This window comes from Vanessa atalanta, chromosome 17 (assembly GCF_905147765.1).
Source record: "Vanessa atalanta chromosome 17, ilVanAtal1.2, whole genome shotgun sequence".
Classification (NCBI taxonomy): domain Eukaryota; kingdom Metazoa; phylum Arthropoda; class Insecta; order Lepidoptera; family Nymphalidae; genus Vanessa; species Vanessa atalanta.
Genome location: NC_061887.1, coordinates 6,532,817 through 6,550,513, shown reverse-complemented (window position 1 = coordinate 6,550,513; position 17,697 = coordinate 6,532,817). Strand labels below are relative to the sequence as shown.

General features: G+C 30.1%; 1 protein-coding gene across 1 annotated transcript; it reads right to left on the bottom strand.

The window, feature by feature from the left end:
• Window positions 1–50: 50 nt before the first annotated feature.
• Window positions 51–17,253, bottom strand: LOC125070577 (proton-coupled folate transporter-like). The gene is made up of 7 exons (XM_047680494.1): window positions 16,881–17,253; window positions 16,425–16,685; window positions 12,895–13,069; window positions 12,186–12,363; window positions 11,290–11,668; window positions 8,863–9,103; window positions 51–3,810 (listed from the first exon to the last, which is right to left on the bottom strand). The coding sequence occupies exons 1-7, from the start codon at window positions 17,017–17,019 to the stop codon at window positions 3,744–3,746; spliced, it is 1,440 nt and encodes a 479-aa protein (XP_047536450.1). The 5' UTR covers window positions 17,020–17,253; the 3' UTR covers window positions 51–3,743.
• Window positions 17,254–17,697: the final 444 nt, after the last annotated feature.

Here is a 17,697-nt window from a genome sequence, read left to right as displayed (position 1 = left end):
TCTAATTATTGTTATACAACATAGCTATTGCTTTAAATAAAACAAATGAAGAATATTTATTTCTTTAATAAAATGGTTGTAAAGCATTTATAACAATATATTATACGGCTATATTGACAAACGTTGTTTAGTGGATGTTTAATTGAACACACTCTCTCTCTCTCTCTCTTGGTCATAGTTGATTTAACATTTGAAAGAAGAAGACAGCATTGTTATAGCGATGACCTCCTAAACGAAAGATATAGTTAAGCCGTAAATATATAAGCAATAATATACTATTTTTGTTATCATTATAACGTGGTAAACATTTGTGGTAAACACAAAATAAAATCATTTATTGGCAAGATTTACACAACATTCAATTAACACAATTATTATTTTAAAACTAAAGAAAATTTTCCAAATACGTCACAAGAAAAAAACAAAATATGGCCATTGATTGGCTTATTATGTCGTGACAACGATAAACTCTACTCTTATCCTTACCGTGCGAAACCGCAATAAATATTATTCAAAAGGCTTGCCGATTTACTAATATAGTTTGTTATCAATCATTAACTTAGTTTTTTCCTAAAATTTGAAAATAGCTAATAAAGTATTTTTGGGTCTGCGTGTAGCGTGAAACAATCGATCTTTAAAAAGAGATAAGACTGATGGTACTATATCTCTAATATATCTACTTTAATTTACATACTTGCATACAGAATACATTAACTATTAATGTATATAATATATGTTATGTAATAACTATATCACACGCAATGAAGATAAACATAAAACTATGATATATGAAAAGGTACCTACAAATAATACAGTAAATCTTTATATTTCTTTGTAAGTCATATCTTAATCGCATTAACATTGATGGTATATTTCGTATCTTAACACTACTGAACTATATATTACCTTAGTCGTGTGTGTTTGTGTTCCGCATTATGTGGCGAACGGTATATTTATCTTAAGATAAAATATACATAACATTAATTCTCGTGTGTGCTCGCTTGAGTCCAGAATAAAAAGCACTAAATGATTGTCACACTAATATTCTAATAATTGATTTTTAAACTGTAATATATACGGTAGACATGAAAATATCAGTTCTAGAGCAATGCCGCCATATTTAAAATATCGTTAAAGGAGAGTCGCGTTAGTTAAGATAAACAAGATAAGAATTCGATATATAACTTGTAAAATTACAATTTATTTTTGTTTTGCAAGTACATCTCTCCGGACTATATACAAAATTCAATAATTCGTTATCTCAAAATGTATGTTCGTTTTTCAGTTGTTTCACACAATATTGAATGGAATCTTAAATCTTAGACATAAAACAAAAGGCGAATGGAGCGCGCGGAACACTATAGTGAAGCAACAAAAGCGAAATAATAAATCAAAAGCGAATGCATTTTCCCGGTAGCGTGTGCAGTAATTAATAAATTATTATTATTTATTATATTATTTAATACGTCAATAATCAATAATTAAAATGACTGCACTTCTAACGTATTATGGCGGAGTCCTTTTTTGTCAAGGCGTCGCGGCAAACTAACGGTCGGTTGGGATCTCTGGAATGGCTCAAGTTGAGTTCGTATTATATTTTTTTTTTGTTTTCTTTGTTATTTGTATAGGCTAGTAAAGCTGTTTCATAAAATACTGAGATTAAACTAACGATGATATATATATTTCAATGAATTCTAAGGCAATAAATAAATATTTCTATAGTGGTCAAGGTCTGAAAATTTGACGATTTTAATAAAAGTTTCATTATACAAAAACTCAAAAATCCCAGTCAACGTGTTTCTGTCATAATGCAATTATATATAATTAATTAATAACAAAATGCAAAACAAAAGTTTACGGATGCGATCTGGATTTTTAAAGATCATTTCACCAGAACAAAAAGACGCGTCGTAGACTACTGGGAATTTGCATTCGCTTTTGTTGATTCACTCTAATATTCTGAGCTCTCCATCTGCCCTTTGTTTTAAAATCAGCGGTAAATAAAAATTGCTTAAATATTGAAGTCATATTCAATAGGTTTATTCCTTTGACCTTAAAATATAATCGCTTAAAATATTAACGCATATATAAACATTCATATAATAATAATCCATGATATTGAAAATGTAACATTTTACTTTTGTCACTACATTTGACAATGATCCTTAATGCTATTATTACAAAGTGCAATATTGGACCAAAACTTTAATTTTTATTCCTTTATTCTGATATAAAGCAATTCGAAAACATTGTTCGACTTTTGAATTTATTTTTTATAAGCTGTATTAATAAACGATTCTGTAAATATAAGAAATTAACTCAAAGTGCAAACACTGAGTAGTGAGTACAGTCAGCATAATAATTGTAATTAATAAAATTTTCATAATTTATTTAATTGTACTTGAGTATACAATATGACAATTGTTACTTATGTAATTTAATTTAATACATTTACAAATAAAGTATTTACTTTAATCTTAGCTACAAATATGAAGTCATCGGTCAAACTAAAGGTCAATTTTTAGATACACTTTATAACTATGTAAGAAAGTAGAATAAAAAAAAATGGCTCATTGATTTACTCTTTTTATATTTAGTCTATTACACACGATATATTTAAAGGCGGTCTATGTTGTAACTAAAATAATCTACATAACTCTATTGAGTAAATAATTACATTTATATTTCGGTAAATATTTTATTTTAATCTAATTTTGTTAATATCACAGCTTATTTTATGCAGTTCATTACTGAGATACTTCGAAAAGGTACAAAATATAAAAATAATTGTTGTAATTAGCACCTGTTACTATAGAGTAAAAAGTTTTCTTCAAAATTATTACTTTTACTTACATGTACTAACCAAATAATGTCTACTACACACGGTCTAAATTAAAACTGCAGGACAGCTGCAAAATTGCCGTTTAGAAACAGTTTTAGTGCGGTTTTCATAACTGCATCAAACCGACTCAATCAAATTCCACAGTATGTTTGCAGTCATACACATAAAATAACAAATACTTTTCTAAACCCTCGGATGATCACCATCAGTTAGTATATTTTTTATGGTCTAACGATAAGTTATACCGATGGCAAACAAACTGCGCAATTAATGCACACCGCGTGTGTAGACATTTATATTTAGCCGGTTAATATTACATTTCCGCTTTTACACTTTAAACAAACATACTGTAAAGTGTTGTTAGATATGTCAGATTTTTTCATTTGCGATCTTATTACATAATAAAATCATCAAGTACGTATTTATTTTATTAATGTCGACTTTAAAGTTCACAAATTATAATCTACATTATATATTACATATACTATTTATTATTAAATATCACACGCATTAACTTTAAAAAATATATTCGAAGTCATTTCAGATTTCTTATGATAATTTTGAGATCCATTCACAAAATGGCGTTCAAAGTGACATTCGCACTATTAATTATGACAGCTCTAGATTAAACTACAAAAATTAAAAAAAAAAAAAACATTATTATATTACTAAAATAACTTCTCGTCCCTAAAATTATTGGTATACGAACAAACTGTAGACAGCAATTTAAGGTACATAAACTATAACATAATATAATAATGGTAAATTAATAGACATTTTTGTTATTATAAGGCACGAGTACGATATACTAACAAATAAACGATTTATGTAACGATTTATTTTGTTATTATTATTATTTGTGACGTTTAAGAACCTAGATGTTGTTATCATCGTTACAAAATTACGATTCGTTGGATAAACTGTCATATATTATGGACGTTTGTCGCCATCTGAAGTATTGCACAAATCTGAAAAGAAATAATCTTTATTAATTATTTGATATTTACAAATTTGATATTAAAAAATCGTCAGACTACACAAGTTTCTTAGTTTTGTTTTGTAATTATAAACAAAATTAAAAAAAAAAAACAATCCTGACATCATAATCAATAGTTTTCGCCTTATGAAACATAAAAAACGCAGTCCACGAATAAACGTAAAGGCAATAATTTTAAAAAGACACAAAATTAAACTCTTTTGAGTAATAAACTATTAATTTAAATTAATATTTAAACAACAATAAACATTTTTAACTATTTATTTCTATAAAGTAATTTATCTTATAGAATAAACAAATTCGAATTCTATTATTACTATGTAACTACCAACTTTGTTTTAAATACGGTTTATTTTTGTTTGTCGGCTAAATCTTTATTTGTAAATATATATATTATACAAATTCATGGTGTTCTCCTGACCCAATTTCCCGAGGAAGCCATTGACAAGGAGACTAGCCATCTGCCCAGGGCTTATAGTTCACAAGTACGTCAACTCCCTTATCACTTTCACAATATTGAGTACACGGAAACAGTTCAGGCGCAAGACCAGCGACCCTACTTTCCGGGACACGGGTGTGTAAACAATGCCACCCTGTGACTCAGTGTTTCTACATAGAAAAACCTTATAATACTTTCATAACGAATCCCGACAGGGGTCGAATCCACGATCTCATTATTTATAAGATAACTAATTGGTTTGGAGACAGATAATGGTATACCTACTAGAAATATCACAAGGCACATTTATCAATTTTAAGTATGTATTATGGTCATTATAATTTACTGTCATTATAAATAAAATTGTATCCTACACAAATAATGCTATCAAGACTATATACCTACACGTGTAAGTGTAGTAAAAAACTTGAATCCTAAACAATGATGACGAGTGCAAACACTATGTGCCTAGTTTTTGTATTCATCCCGCGCTCGATGGGTTTTTAAGTAATAAGACCACTACGCACCAACCCAGACTGGCGCGTAGTGGTCTTATTAGCGCCGAACCTCCTTAAGAGTTGAGCCGCTATTTGATTGGTAAATTACAAACTTTACTTTTTTTTTGTTTAAATATATGCGAGCCAGTACATTTTCAGACGCACATTTAGATTTGTGTACATTCAGAAAATATAAATGGTAGGCCTATTTATTAGCTTCATATCAAAGGATGTAACTCTCGATTAAATAAAAAGATTACGCTTCAACAGGGACATGTTTATCGCAATTAAATTGCATGCAACAATATCCGTATAGCGCAAGGTCAGTTCAGACGACTGCAATAAAAAGTATTATACAACAGCATACAATACCTATATATTTCATGTATATACTTAATTTTTACAATTTCTCTTTATGATTTTTTTAAGGCAAATAGGACACCTGACGGTAGCCGGTTAAAATTGGCGCTTTATAATAAGATTTATGTTCCATTGTGAACATTTAAAAGAGCTTGTATATACTATATATGTGTGTAGGCTACGCGAATACAGTCGATATTAATAATAGCGTTCGTGACAAAAGTTTTTATAAAAATGTTAAATACTTTATGATGGTAAAAAAATAAATATGTGTTGTGTTTTGTTACGACACGCACTGTAATGTGAACATAAATTCTTATGTTCCAGTTACAAGAGTGAGTGAGCCAGTGTGGCTACAGTCACAAGGGATTACGTCTTAGTTGGAGTAGTAGGACTAGGTTGGAGGCGCATTGAAGAAATCGTTAATATTTCTTATAGTGCCAGTGTCTTTAGCCCAATTGTCAATCTGCCAAGTTACATAACATTTAAAAAATATATATTTATTGATTTATTTCTAAACAAAATCTAACAAATTTAAATTTTGTCATCAATAACAAAATAACAAAAAATGTCTGCCTTATTTAATACAAAAGGCGGTCAGACATAAAATTACAAAAATACTTTTAAATTTTGGGCCTTGGAGAATACAATCAGTAGCTTCAATATTCAAGAAAAAATTGAAAAATCCAGTGAACAAATACATATCGGATAGCAACAGAACACCCGCTGTTTTGGGACACCGCTTTAAGTCCATATAACAAAACGTTTCATTGTATAACTTGTTAGAATTGTTTAGTCGATTTTAAACTTAAATTTTTAATGCAACGAAATATAAAGTAAAGGACTTACTACCTGAGTAAATAAAGGACAGAACTATGAAATCTCCTCTATATTCATCTCTCTCGTTGTAGTTGTCTCTTTCTCTAAAACGTAGCGGTCTTTAATGACTCTTACCTGCTATATAGACCTCAAAAATAAGTCATTGGACTGTTGCGAAAAGTATCTGTGCTTATCCTTCACGTGGATCCAATATTTTAAATATAAATTTGCTTCATTTATTGAATGTATATATAATTGAATATTAGTTTAAAATATAAAATCTAATCTTAATCCAAATAGTACTCAAATACTATTACATATTAATATGTAAAACGAATTCAAGTTATATATATTATTCATTTAAATAATAGTAATAATTTTAAAACTTAATTGTAAAATATTGCGTTGTCGATTTATTGTTAAACGTGACGTCATTTTTTATTCCAATTTATATTCGCACGTTAGGCGAACCAACAAATAGATCCCCCGATGGTAAGTGTACACGTATCTACCTACCATACTTGGGAACTACAGACAAAGGACACCTTGCGCCTATAGTTATATATTAGCTCACTAACCCATCAAACCGGAACAAAACAGCGGACATGTGGACATTATGCAAAATATATGCAATGGACACGTAATTATAAGTATCATATAAAATTAAGTGTTGTTTCCAAAAGTATATAAAAACTTTTTAGTCGGAACACGCAAGACACACGATTTCAATTTAGCCGAAAACATTTTTATTTATTTCATTACGGACGACGGAGTTGGCAACCGGTCGTAAATATAAAAAAAGGATTTAAACGCATTTATTTTTCCATTTAAGGTTAAGGACCTTGTTTGTAAAGATATAAAATTAAGAGTTTAAAACTTTTGCAATCAATATACCGATTTCCAATAATAAATTAATAACAATAAACTAATTCGCTAAAAAAAAAAAAAACTTATTCGTATTAAAATAATACGTAAATATGATAAAGTAGTATCAGACACAATAAGCTGCGCTTATAAATTAGCAGGAAGAATAAAAAAACTGAAAAGTTACTTTACACAATACACATAACTTACTATACGTACATTTACGTACGTCAGCGAAGTTGTTGGCAATTTTATTTTATTTTTTAAACATTAACAGCCTGTAAATTTCCCACTGCTGGGCTAAGGCCTCCTCTCCCTTTGACGAGAAGGTTTGGAGCATATTCCACAACGCTGCCCCAATGCGGGTTGGTGGAATATACATGTGGCAGAATTTCGTTGAAATTAGACACATGCAGGTTTCCTCACGACGTTTTCCTTCACCGCTGAGCACGAGATGAATTATAAACGCAAATTAAGCACATGAAAATTCAGTGGTGCCTGCCTGGGTTTGAACCTTAAATCATCGGTTAAGATTTTGAAAGCGACCGTGCAATTATTTCTGGTTAGTATACCTTTGACCTGACACTAGAAACGTATGAAATACAAATCTCTTCTTAATTATTTAATTCAAGGTCAACCAAGTGAAATGTTCCTTATAACACAGCAATACTAAGTTTTCTTATTTGTAAGTTAATAATGTAAGGTGATTAAGATTATAAATGTGTTAATTTCTCAAAATAAGATGTTCTTGTATAATTTTGTCACGATTTGTAGGTACATGTACCTATGTACAGATATACAATTATGCATTTACACGAGTTGTTTTTAATCCAAGCAAATATTATTGAATAACGACAACAACAATAATTATAAGTATATGAAATATATATAGATTATTAATAAATATGTAGCCAATCAAAATTTTTAAATAATTAATATTCTGTCCACTCATATCGTTCAGAACGTGTGGTTACAGGTTAATAACAAGAGTGTAAAACGTTCATTAAAACCGGTCTTCGCGTCCTGCCTTTTATTCCTGCGCATTATTAATTCAAAAATCAAAATATACTTTATTCGAGTAGGTTTTTACAATCACTTTTGAATCGTCGTTTTAAAGAACTATATTAAGTGAAGCTACCACCGGTATTATAATTGTTATAATAATTATTTTTATATATTTATCGGGTAATTCTGATCCATGTTATTTTTTAAGGAACTAATTGTAATATAAATAAACGTACTAAGAAAAATACACAAATGTTATCTTCGACCGAGAATACTTTTTTTCTCGTGGTCTGAACATAATTTTAAAATTTTGAGTATTTTTTTATCACACCCGGACGTAAGAGTAGAGGGATCTTCTCAAACCGAAGTATGTGGCCTGGGTGCGCCAATTTCATTTGATAAAAAAAGAAAACTTGTTTTACTAGAATCAAGCAACGTGCGCGTAATCAAAGATTAAATTTTCAAATCAGTTGAGTTATAAAAATATCCTGGAGGATAAGCAGTAGTAAGATATCGGAAATCCGATCCCTATGTGTAATGTATTTATTTTTGTTACAAATTGTATAAAATATTTAATAAAAATAATTTTATATATAATGTTTTGAGATGAAGACTAATTAAATTACATTTGAATGACGTTTTTATTTTCTATTTATTTAAATAAATATATTTTTTTACATATTTCTGCAGTTCGTGCATCTGTCTGTTCATGCGAGGCAATTAATAATTAATTTAAAGATATTTTGCAATTCAAATCTAATATTTAGGTTAGCTCGCTGAACGAAGCTATTACATGAACTCACGACTTAACAACAAGCGATTTATAGACAAATTATATTCATGATCTGTGTATTGTTATACGATAGTGAATACGAGAAAAAGTTTGGTTAAAACACAACAATTTAATATAACTATTCCTCTAGATGTTGTGTTGAACGACGACATTATCCATACAAATTAAAAATGTATTATTAAACATAGTATTCACTATAACGAGAAGGAACTTTTGAAACGTATAAAACTTGTTTTTTCTACTTACCCTAAGAATATTGCACATAAAGTCGTTATCACCGCACTCAGCACATATATGGCGCCTGGGAATGATGATATTGTGAAGGCATACAAAGAGTTGTACATCGCAGGCGATATCAGTGGACTGATGCCCTCAATCGTGCACATCAGCGCAAACACCTTCGCTATATCTTGCGGAGGCAGTATCTTCGTCAGCAGCGATCTTATCAGAGGTGACGACAAACCTCTAAACAGAGATATAGCAGAAGCTGAAAATAATAATGCCGTTACAATACATTCATAATTAATAGAAAGATCTAGACGTAATAACTATGTACAAAATTATTTATTTAAAATCCATATAATCATTTTCATAGTTACATTAAGCCCCTGATGTTGTAATTACTAAGTACCGTTGTATTGTTGTTTATTGATGATATTTTATCAATTAAGGTTAAGTGCTATTGAATAATAGACAAATAATAAAATAATAAACATTATACGGGTAACTTTTAGAATTATTTAAAATTTCCTTAATCTATCTGTGCAATTTCGTAAAGGCTATTCCAACCACAGTATACATTGATTTGATCAAGATAAATAAACTTTTCACATTTATAAACAAATTGAAAAGAAAACAGTAGACGAGATTTTTATTTGATATTCAGTACGGATTCGGAAAAACGTTTGAATCGGCAAAGTTATCGAAATTTTGGAAGGAAAATTAAAACGGATATAAGTTCGTACAGAACAATAAAGAAGAGCTTATCATTAGGAAATCGAATGAAATATGTAAATAAAAGATTTGTTTATCTTTATTATTTATACGGTTTGATTAGGTTAAAGTAACAAGAACTAATCTATTACAAGAAATTATTCAAAAACTAAATATATATATAAAATTGTTATAAACGGCAAACTATTTAGGTATTATAATTAGTGTAAGTTGGCAGACTGGTAGATGGGCCACCTTATGGTATGTGGTCACCATTGTTCATTGATATTGGCACTGTGAGATATACATTCATCCCTTAAATGCCAAACGCGCCACCAATCTTGGAAACTAAAACGATACGTAAAAATCAATCGAAGAAATGATTTCACATGACGACTCGTCTTAATTTAGTTACTAGTTCGTAGCGCAATAAGCTAGGTTCAACTTATCGTTAGATATATACCAAATAGTCGTTTGTAATGACCCCATTTGGACTATAGATGTTTCTAGCAAAACTACAAACTTGAAATAGGAAACTTGAAAGTAGAACGAACTAAGGCCCGCTGACTAGACTTTTGGTATGAATACATAGAATATTACAAAACTTGCAAAACGGTGATTTTAATCCTCAAATTGATACGAAAAATTAAATTGTACGAAAATAGTTCACGCTAATGTAATCGTCTTAAAAAGCGCTCGAATGAATACAAAGTCATAGACGCCATCTTGTTTAGTACAAAATTAAAGACACACAACTGTAAATGATATTTCCTGTCTAAATCCAACACAACGTGTTTTCTATTTTTGTATAAAACTTCTTTTAAATTTCTATAATTATCACACTATTAAGACTTCATTTTAAGTGCTTAATAATAAAGATGAGCTTTATTATATTTCTTTGTCTTTATATAGTCTTTCTTTTGTTCTAAGCCCTTTTGTTATTGACAGTTTGATAGTTTTTGGCATAATTGTGAATAGTATCGAACTATTGATTGCACAAAAATAAAACATCGCTACGAAGGTCGGACATTAGGTAATACGAGTATTAAGTACGAAATAAACAGATGAAAATGTTCCTTTCAATAAACCTTTGACAGTGGTGATTCGTTCCGTACTTATTCACGTAATATTGAATCTTGTTTTGATATATGTATACGTAAACAAATAAAACTCAATAAGACAAGTACCTATATCAAAAACATTTAGGTATAGAACAACAATCGCTGATGACTCATTCCTCCTCAACACATTCAAGTTGAATAATTTTAAATTCGTTCGAATAAAATAGATGAAACGTCGAATTAAACATTATAACCGCAAACAACATTAGCTACAGTTTGTTATTTTATTATTTGTCACATTATAGTACATTACGAATAAATAAATTTATAGCAAACTAATGCAGAATTAATTCAATTCAGAACGCTTTTGTCGTTCAATTACAATTACGATTCATTCTTTTAGTTAAAAATATCTCGGGCATCTAAATAGTCGAGGCTGTACTATGTAACGATTAAAACAAAAACAGTAAAAACAATTCAATGATTTTCTTTCGGTTTTAAATACTTTGTTTAAGGTCGAATATAAATATTAAGTATATTATATTATAAAATGAACCCTGATAACTATATTTATTATTAGAACATGATAAATATAAAATTTGTACTTTGATTTTGTTGTATTGATAATACTTCGTCTGAAAACTGATATAAATATATTAAAATTAAATAAACAACTCACCCAGATACATATGCCACGAAACAGTAGCGAATGTTTTAATGAAGTAATGGGCAGTTGACGATAAGAAAGCAACGATAGAGAACGCCAAATCCGTCACTTTGAACAGTCTCTGGACTAATATCACACCGAAGAACGATCCGAAGAATGATATCGTCGTGTTAAAAGCTGAATATATAGTATATTGTTTTATCGCCCAGTGCAATCTCTGCCTCGTGTACATGTACTCCAAACTCATGAGACCGTACATTATGAATATTGACAAGCTGTTCGCAAATGTCAGCAGGAGGATTTGGGCACGTCCATGATTTGGACGCTTTTTGAAACATTCGACAAACATCTCTTTCATAAGTTTAATGTCTAATACTGTTGATATACCTCCCTGGAACAAGAAATTAACAATTATTATGCTACATATAGCTCGTATACGGAGTCTTCCGCTTTCATCAAGAACGTTTTGGAATTAAATGGATGGAATTTTATATCTATACTAATATTATAAATCGCAAGAGTTGAACGCACTAATCTCAAGAATTGCTGGTCCGATTTGAAAAAATATTTCAGTTTTAGATATCCAATTTATCGAGGAACGCTAAAGGCTACAATACCACCACATTTTGACCGGAAGAAACGGAGTATCAATGAAAAATGTTGTAAAACGGGAATAAATTATATCTTTTGAGAGCTTTTGCTGCGTGCTCTGAGTAAACGGTTAAAGTTTCGCAAAAGTCATGTATGGTATGCATGAATTTATAATATACCCGAGCAAAGTCGGGCGAACAGCTTCTGCATAATATAGGAATACATAAAAGCACCTACCACGCTGTATGAAGACAATCACTATTAGGATTTTAATTACAAATGGGGTATATATTTTTTTATTTTAATAAATAACATACCTGAACAGCGCCAGCTAAAGATTCTTTCAAGCAAACATTGGTAAAAACATAAGCTATTACGAACAACATAGCTGATATCAACAGCAAGTATACATTTCCAACGGCTCGCAATACATACGAACTAGCCACGGCACCAATAACACTGCCTGCTGATACCGAAGCTTCGACTATCGTCATCCTATGAAATAAGATATTAAATATTATACAAGCAATTGCTACAGAAAACTTAAACTATGCCCCTTGGAGCTAGGAACCGAAAAAAAGAAAAGATCGACAAGACTCGGGATGTTATTATTAACCAATCAATTTTTGTTATAAGGTACAGGTCAGTCTATCACATTCGCCTGGGCCGCCAGTTCAGATATAGGTCCTTGATTTGTGCGTCGGGGATTAATTGTAATGGAGCTTAGGTTTGAGACATCTTCTACTATGATCAATCTTAATCATTTAATATATGAGAATGGAACGTAAGATTATCAGATTATTATTAATAATTATCAATTGAAACGAATACGTGTGGATGTAAGATATAGTGAGAAAGAGGGTTGGGGGGGGGGGGGGGTAGCATAAGTATAACACGAACAAGGATTAAGACCGAATGCAGACAAAGTGTTTAATTTGAATCAATCAAAATCACTCCTTTCGGAGATAATCTTTCTGAATGTCTCTTTCTCATTTTCTCTGAGAACAGTAGGTTTATGTTACTTACCTAAGAGATCTCTTATCTTTGGTAGTGATGTCGCTCACGTAGCAGTAGGACCCCGTGAACATAGCCGTAAAACCACCAGACAATGAAACTGGTATGGAAGTGAGGATAAACCACCATGGGCCTAAACTCTCCAACATACTGTAGACAACGATCAGACCACCACTCAGAGACATTCCTAAAAGAGAAGAAATATTAAACTTAACGCTACAAATGTACAAACATATCTAGATTATGCTGTTTTTAGTTTATTTTATTTTCTGTAGTTGAAATAAGTAGGTGGACTGGTAAATGGGCCACCTGGTGGTAAGTGGTCACTAACGCCCATAGACAAAGGCACTGTAAGAAATATTGACCAACTCTTACACCGGCAATGCGCCACCGATCTTGGGTACTAAGATGTTATGTCCCTCAGACCTATATTTCAACTCGCTCTCGGAAACCGACCCAAAATTAGGTAATACTAAGAACAGCTGTTAGGCGGTAGAATGTGATGAGTATCTACCCAAAGGTATTGCATGTTCATCATCATTTGCATGTTCTGCTACTTTATTAACTCACAGACACTTTAATATTATATACTTATTTACAAAACTTTTCTTAAAGTCTAACCAAAGAAATTTTCTAGAAATCGTATTCACATTGGTTGAATCTTTAGATACCTATTGTAAGTTTTTTGCTCACTTAGCGATATCACCTTACGATTGTAATATCACATTTATAAAAGGTCACAAAGTATATCGATAAATTACATTTTGAATTTTAATTTTAGACTGCATAAAATTATAATAAAATTAGTCATATTAAAACGAAAAGAAAACATGTATAAACAAGTTGATTTATTTATAGATCTAATTGAATATTCGGTATCTTCATTATTACATAGTATAAGACAAAGTCGCTTACCGCTGCCTGTCCCTGTATATTTTTGGATCTTTAAAATTACACGACGGATTTTAATGCGGTTTTTTATAATAGAAAGATTGATTCAAGAGGTAGGTTTATATGTATAATACATGCACAATATAGTAGAGAAACACTCATAATTTTAGAGGTTTCTGAAGTGATGTCGTAAATAAACACATTTTTGCGCTTACATTGCAAACGCTGGCTGAACCCTACGAGATGGATCAAAATAATATACTGTAGTATTGTATACTTTATAAAGGTCTTCAAGAGTCCACGATGTCTATTTCTTAGGGATAACCCTCAATATCCATTTTTTATCCATTACTTTTTACGATAAACAATGGCTTATTTTTAAGCGACTTTAAGCAATAGAGCATTAATCCTTATCCAATTAAGTATCTTAAATACATTGCGCATTTAATATAGATCAATATGGCCCTTTACAGCATGTAATTAAATAAATATTTTGGAAGATGTTACAGATGTAAAACGCAGGGACTTGTATTGTCTAATGACTGAAAACCTGTGAACGTCGTAAGACATCCTGTAGTACATATAATATATATTTAGTATCAGCATTGCACCTGTGCGAAGCCGAGGCGGGTCGCTAGTTCTAAATAAAATGTAATGAATGAGCAAATAATATTTTAAATTTTTTCTTGCGAAAGAGCTGTGATTGCGCGTTTTTTTTTTAATATTTTGTAATGATCGATCTTCGTACAAAACATATTTGTACGAAGATTGTCTGTTTATCATTATAACAAATCACAACCTAAACCATTACTATTAACTAATAATATTTGTTTTGCATTGATTATGTGATAATTGTTGTTGTATTGGTTACTCATTAGTAAGTAAATAGTCACTGGTGTAAATATCACAAAAGTATTCAAAGCTTTTAATATTATAAAATCAAATGAATCGTGGGAAGGATGTTAATTAATTTCCCGGTGACCTTAGTAGTTTTAATACAAAAAAAAACACTTTTTAAAACTTAACATAGACGTGGGTTCTTTAATTATAGACATAATTTTATACTTATATCTTAGAACATAAATTAAAATATATATATATAACTTCTCGCTGATTTCATTATTGCTCAGCTCAGCTCAGCATTACTTATACAATGGAATAGTACTTTTTTGACATTTAAGTCAGCGTTTCCGAACTACAGATACTTTGACTATCGATAGTTGACCTCGAAAACTATTCAGTATATCGATAGTACTATCGATAGTATCGTTTTGATTAATATTATCGATAGTATCGATAGCGCTTCTTGAGCAATACTATTGATTACGGCAATACTATCGATACTATCGATAGTATTGCTAGCTCTCTGTAAGCAATACTATTGGTAGCAGCGATACTATTGATACTATCGACAGTTTAGATAGTTTGGGACTATCGATAGTTTAGGTTAAAAGAAATGGTTTTTGCAATACTATCGATAGTATTGCTCAAGGAGAGCTATCGATACTATCGATATTATCGCTAACACCTTATCTATCGATAGTCTATCGATAGTGGACTATCGATATGCAACACTGATTTGTCGGAGCCTTAATTTGATTGTCGATTTGTCGCTTTATAAAAGATAGAACATTACATTGTTTAAAGTAAAGTTCTTGATTTAATCACTTTAAATTAAGTTCAAAGAACAATTTTGTATCAATAGAATAAATTAAAATAAGTCTATATTAAAATGGCAATTTTTAGATCCTTTTTTATTATAAATGACTTTCTTTCTTTAAAAGTAATTATCTTATTCCATTGTTTGCTAATTATGCTTCATTACGTTTAAGAGTTGTCAGAAAACAAGTTAATTATGATGAAGTAAATAATGCATTACAATTCTAAAAAAATTGAAACATATTTCAATATTTGTTCTTGATGCGACGAAAAATCGAAATATTTGTACACATAGGTAAAATGAGGCTACAAATTAAAGATATGTACCCCTGTAAATATAATTTATACATTATTAATTTTAATAAAGAATAGGCATACATACATACATACATTTTATGTTAATACTGCATATGTTAAACGAATTATAAATATTAATGTATGGAATAAAAACATGTTTTTATATGAGAATGTGAGTAAAACATATTTGCATATAACATCAGATAATAAAGGTGCATTAATAAAATAATTTCTACGACATATTTTATTCATAAACTACAACTGTAGATGACTTCATTTCTGTAGCTTTATATCCGATTGACGAATTTACTTGCGGGAAATTATGTATGTTTTTACGCTCATAAAATAGCACCAATAACGCATGCGAAAAATCCGGTGTGAAAGAGTGTTTAAGGCAAAATTATTTAAAATACATTTGTGTTATATTATGTGCCATAATGAAGAAGCAACCTGGTCCATGAATGAAAAATAAGAGGTCTTATGACTATTAAAATTACGATTAACTAGATAGGAAAGAAAGATTTTCTTTTTTTTTACTAAATACATACACAACATGTGATGTATTTAAATTAAATATAGAGTAGAGGTAGCTTACACCCTGATTTAACACATAGTCTAATTAACACCAGCTCCTCTAACACACAGAAACAAACCCATAGGCTGTATCTATTTAATAATCAAAAAAATGTACTCACCAAGTAAAGGCCAAACAACTAAAGGTTTTCTTCCGTGAGTATCAGACCAGACTCCAAGGAAAAGAGAAAGGATGGCAGGTGCAACTGATTCTATTATTGTTCTCAACATAGATACAAATGTTGCATATTTCTGTACTTCTTCTTCTAAATGTTGACTGCCATTGTTCCTTGCTGGTGATAAAAAAACCTGACACTCTTCTTGAGTATGGTTTAAAGAATGAACACATGTTCTGTACAAGACTAAGTTGCTTATTGCAGCACCTGAAAGAAAATAAATAATTTAAGGGCAAGAAAAAATCTATTTATATTTATATAAGCAAACTAAACAGTACTTAAATTATAATAAACATATTATAAGTTACTAATTTTTGGTGAAATATGTCAAAAAATTGACATTGTAAATTATTTTTAAGTTATTTAGTTATATATTTAAGTTTAAATAATTTCTTAGCTTACCTGACAATGATACCGATAACATGGTGAAAAATAAAGGAAATTCCATGGTTATTCTAAATGGCCGAGGAGGAGTCTGATTCTCACTAACGGAATTAATATTCGAATTATTTTCGTCAATATTTTCATTTTCTTGAGCCATGTTTACAATTTATTTGATAGGGTAATACTTTATTAGTTATTTAGTTCCTAAAGTACAAGAACTCTATTTATTTTTAATAGGACGTATTTTTATAGAAAAGTAATTAATTGAACGCGGTGTGAGAATCTGCAATATTTTGATGCATTCTCCTCGACACTGTTCACCCGTCGAAAACCGAGGGCAATTTAACTTTAAACTCATGGTCATGACGGTGTGTCGTATTATTTGCTTGTTATTGTTTTATTTTCATCTGACGGCTGTCGCAAATAGACATTATACATAATATGACATTGGATGCATTATACTCTTTTTTTCTTATGAAAACGTCAAAGACATCACATCATGCAGGCTTTGAGATACATCAACATATTAATCACTGAAAAATATATTATCATTAAATATTTTTGTCACTCTGTTTTGTCAACTCAAATATAAATAAATAATATTCTATTGTATATGTATATTAAAATCAAATTTCTTAGTAAAAATATCATCTAATACTTTCCAGCCTACCCGGCATTAAAAAAACTATTCATAGTTTTGCACTTTGTAATAATTAATAATTTCAGCTTTTTATTTTTCTTTTTATTTAGATTAATTTAAAGTTTCTTTATTCTTTAGTTGCTTATATAAAACACGATATTATGGAAGAGTTTATTACGAGTATATATTATGCTC